At 49.5% G+C, this 4872-nt stretch overlaps 1 protein-coding gene across 1 annotated transcript; it reads left to right on the top strand.

Moving 5' to 3' along the window:
- The first annotated feature begins 426 nt into the window (after positions 1-426).
- On the top strand, positions 427-2619 carry p2ry1 (purinergic receptor P2Y1). Its single transcript, XM_017717189.2, has one exon. It carries the CDS (start codon positions 846-848, stop codon positions 1905-1907), a length of 1062 nt encoding a protein of 353 aa, XP_017572678.1. The 5' UTR covers positions 427-845; the 3' UTR covers positions 1908-2619.
- Positions 2620-4872: the final 2253 nt, after the last annotated feature.

Below are 4872 nucleotides of genomic sequence, written 5' to 3'. Positions count from 1 at the left end.
CATATTCCATCAATCTGAAGAACCCTATGGTGCTAAGAATCCTTTGCCCATTCAGAAGTGTGGAATGGTTCTATATAGAATATGGTTCTTATATATATATATATATATATATATATATATATATATATATATATTTCTATATGTGTGTGTGTGTATATGGTTCTATAGAGAACCATGTTCTTTACTAAAGAACCCTTGAAGAACCATCTCTTTTTAGAGTGCAGAAAACTACCACCGCCTGAGTTCTGCTCTGAAGTCCCACTTTACCTGGACTGACCTTATTGGCCAATCCCGGCGCAGGAGGCGGGGCTTCACGAGTCAGTTACAACACTGGAGGGCGTGCCTTGTCGGAAAACGGGTGTGGTAAAGGCTGAAGCCACGCCCCCCGGCTCACTCTGCCCGCCGTGGATCGGTGCGAAGCGCGTGCTCCGAGAGAGAGAGAGAGAGAGAGAGAGTGAGAGTGAGACCGCGCGCGCGTCTCGCCCAGTCTCGCGCCCGCCAGACGTGTTTACGGAGCCCCGCGCGCGACAGGGAAGCGAAACCGGGACAGGCACAGCGCGCGAGACGAACAAGAGCGCACTGACCTTGAAGAACAACTTTTTTTTTTTTTTTTTAATCGGCGCGCGCGGAGCACGGGATTCGCTCGCGAGGCACCGGGTTTCCTGAGGTCGGTTGTTTTGCTTTCTTTTCGCCTCACCATGCCGTGACGCCCGAGCGGAGGCGCGCGCAACGCCCGAGAAAGCAAGACAGAACGTGAACAAACGCGCGCTGACCCCCGTGGCGCGCGCGCGCGGGCGGGCACGCACGCACGCCGTCTCGGTTGTTTTCCCGCTTTCCTGACGACCATGGCGGCCGGGCTGAACGCGACGTCGTTGCTGGCGAACAGCACGCGCGGCTGCTCGCTCACCAAGACGGGCTTCCAGTTCTACTACTTGCCCACGGTGTACATCGTGGTCTTCGTGACCGGACTGCTGGGCAACGGCGTGGCCATGTGGATGTTCGCGCGCCACCTGCGCCCGTGGAGCAGCATCTCGGTGTACATGTTCAACCTGGCGCTCGCTGACCTGTGCTACGTCCTGTCGCTGCCCTTCCTCATCTTCTACTACTTCAATAAGACGGACTGGGTGTTCGGGGACGCCACCTGCCGCCTGCAGCGCTTCGTCTTCCACCTCAACCTGTACGGCAGCATCCTCTTCCTGGCGTGTATCAGCGTGCACCGCTACACGGGCGTCGTGCATCCGCTGCGCTCGCTCGGGCGTCTGGAGAAGAGGCACGCGGTGCGCACCAGTGCTGTGGTGTGGCTGGTGGTGGCGGCGGGCGTCGCGCCCATCCTGTACTATTCGCGTACGGGCCAGAAGCGCAGTGGGGGCACCACCTGCTACGACACCACCACGGAGGACGAGCTGGCCGGCTACTTCGTCTACAACATGTGCATGACCGTCTTCGGCTTCTGCGTGCCCTTCACCGTCATCCTGGTCTGCTACGGCTTCATCGTGCGCGCGCTGGTGTGCAAGGGCGTGGATGGCATGGACATGAGCGTGCCCCTGCGCAAGAAGTCAGCGCGGCTGGTGGTCATCGTGCTGGCCGTCTTCGCTGTCTCCTACCTGCCCTTCCACGTCATGAAGAACCTCAATCTGCGGGCACGCCTCTACTTCCAGAGCCCAGACATGTGTGCCTTCAACGACCGCGTCTACGCCACCTACCAGGTGACCCGCGGCCTGGCCAGCCTTAACAGCTGCGTGGACCCCGTGCTCTACTTCCTGGCCGGTGACACCTTCCGTCGCAGGCTGTCACGGGCCACCAAGAGGAGCTGCAGGAAGAGCGAGGCCACCGTGCAGTCCAAGAGCGAGGAGACGGCGCTCAACAGCTTGCCGGAGTACGTGGAGAACGGGAGCCGGAATCTCTAAGAGAGAGAGAGCGTCGGCCTCTTCTTGCCTTCTGCCGCCTTCGGAGACACAAAAACTGCAAACCCACTTCTAAAAACAATTAGGGTAGCGAAGACAGGAAGGTGAGCTTTAGTGGCTCTGGACAAAAGGGTAAGAGGCCAAGAGGACGACAAGTGGGACAGGGCAGCAGGACACCCCTCAGGGCCAGAGCAGGACTTTGCAGATAGTGCTACCAAAGGATGCTAATGAAAGGTGCTGTACGGGGGTCAAAAAGTACAAAAGAAATGGAAACTGAAAATGAAAACGCCTTTGTTAGATCACGGCTTTGAACCCTGATCGTTTCCTGACGAATGTCCAACCCTGGAGCCGTGCACGAGAGTGGACATTCCTCACTGGCTAACTGGATGGCTAGTGTGTAAATGCTAATCTGTTGTATTTCTCCATGTGAATATCTCTTCATAGTACTGTATTACATTTGCCAGTATTATATGAGCAGGATTACAAAAAAAAGCTGCTGTTTGGTGACTGATGTTCTGTGAAAGCTTGACTGTAACCAGTGCAGCAGAGTAATGACGGTAGGCTAACCGGCCAATTAATGCTAAACCCGTAACACATCAGGTGATGTGAGTGCAGTAGAGAGCGATGGGGCGTGTACGGCCCCTGAGATGCCCGAATGCAGTTCGTTTGTAGGACAATAAACCAGAAAAAGAAGTAAAAGTTGAATGGACTAAGATGAATGTTCTCTCTGTTTCATCTAAAACTTAAATGAGTTCAGGAACATTTGGGTGCACTCTGGATTGCTTCATCTTCACGGAGCTCATCCAGATGGTGATAACTTGGGGGCGCATTGTGAGCTGACACCTTTTAAGGTGCGTGCACGGAACGCTGTGTTCCCTCGCAGTGATGAATGAGAATGTACAGTCATCGGCCACCTTATTAGAAAACCCTGCCTCGCTTGGGTACAGTTAGAATAATAGAGTAGGTGCCCATCTGTTGATGCACAGTTTGTGCTCCCGTCCTCTAGTCTTTCATCAATGGTCAGTTTGTGTTTAAGCCGCTCTTGGATGGACATTTTTGAGTGGTGGACAGCTGTCAATCTAGCAGTAAAAACCCCAGCAACACTCAGCTGAGAATGGGCCACCCTCCAAAAAACCTCTGGTCAGTGGCACACCTGTGGTCAGAAAAGGTGACAGGTGAGGAAGGGGGTTGATGATTTGTGCCGCAACAGATAGAATACAGTCTGTTCTATATGGTGGACCTATAAGATAGGTGTTTCCAATAAAGCGACCAGTACATGGAAGGTAGGTGTTTCTAATAAAGTGATCAGTATGTGGAAGTTCAAGCTTGGGGTTTCCAATAAAGCGGCCAGTATGTGGAAGTTCAAGGTTGGGGTTTCTAATAAAGTGGGCAGTACATGGAAGTATAAGGTTGAGGTTTGTAATAAAGTGGCCAGTATGTGGAAGTGCAAGGTTGGGCTTCTCATTAAAGCGGTCAGTATCTGAACGTTCAAAGTTGGGGTTTCTAATAAAATGGCCAGCATGTGGAAGTATAAGGTTGGGATTTCTAAAGTGGCCAGTATGTGTAACTTTAAGGTTGGGGTTTCCAATAAAGTGGCCAGTTTAATTTATTGTTTCTATTGTAGTGGCCAATTTGTGGAATTTCAAGGTTGAGATTTCTAGTAAAGTGGCCAGTTATTGGAAGTATAAGGTTGGGGTTTCCAATCAATTTGCCAGTTCTTGGAAGAATAACATAGGGGTTTTCAAGAAAGTGGCCAGTTCTCGGAAGTATAAGGTTGGGTGTTTCCAATAAAAAGGCCAGTTATTGGAAGGATATCATAGTATTTTTTTTTAAGAAAGTGGCCAGGTATTGTAAGTAGAAGGTTAGGGTTTCCAATAAACCCTAGTTAGTGGATCTGATGTAGTGGTCTGTCAGCTGTAAGTGGAAGTACAAGGTCCTCCTTCTTTCAACAGGTCTCGAAAGTGTTGCAGGTATAATTGGAGATGCTATGCAAGTGTGTAGTTCTCTGTAGCTGAAAGCAGTGTGTCTGATGTTGCTCCATGACTCATGAAGTGTCAGAAACGTGCGTTCACACGCTCATTAAACCGCCTGCTGTTTGATGTGCTTCTCCGGCGCATCCATTTTATCTAGAAAAACAATCTGTTAACAAGTCTTACCCTGCATTCCTACTGTCACCCTGAGTTTCAGGGCTGAGTTCTAGCTGCTCTTATTAATGACCAGATCTCTATAGAGATACATGCTATTTTCAGCATGGCTAAACCTGCAGTACTGCATTTGAACAACTTTGATGGCTATGTAAGATTGTTTGAATGCCAATCAACTTCACATCTTTCATGTGTCTGTGTCGTTTTGTTGGACAGGTTGTATCATTTTGTGTCCAAGTGTTGAGCAATATTAGTTATGATTATTCAGTCAGTTTAATGTTAACCAGAAAAACTGGTTCAGAATATTGTCCAGCTCCAGCTGCTGCAGACGATTTCTCATAACAGGTGCAGATTTACTGATTACGGGTGCTTACGTCTGGTAGCATCTTCCTTCAAGAGCTGATGTTTATCACTGGCCACTTTATCAGAAACCTCTGTTTTGTAGTTGATGCACAGTTAGAGGCTGTAGCTCCTGTGTTACTGCACAGTTTATGTTAGTCCATCGTCCATGCTCGGTTTCTGACCACAGAAACAATGTTTTTTTAACCTACATGTGACACTGACATGTGTAAAGATCTCAGAAATATATGGTCAACAGCTGTCCTGTACTTACAAAATGACCGTTCCTGAACAGGGTACAGGGGAGCTGATAAGTTGTGCTTCGACGGATGGACTACGTTCTGTGATAGTACTAATACAGTGTACAAAAGCATGTAGTGGACCTGCAGTAGTCTGCAGAAGTCAGAGACCACCTTTCGTTTGTTTATGGTCCAGTCAAAATGACCCTTTTTTATTTGAAGTTATTCATTTGTGTCAGTGTTTAG

This window comes from Pygocentrus nattereri, chromosome 7 (assembly GCF_015220715.1).
Source record: "Pygocentrus nattereri isolate fPygNat1 chromosome 7, fPygNat1.pri, whole genome shotgun sequence".
Lineage (NCBI taxonomy): Eukaryota > Metazoa > Chordata > Actinopteri > Characiformes > Serrasalmidae > Pygocentrus > Pygocentrus nattereri.
Note: the sequence above shows the minus strand (reverse complement) of the source record. Positions and strands in the feature narration are given on the sequence as shown.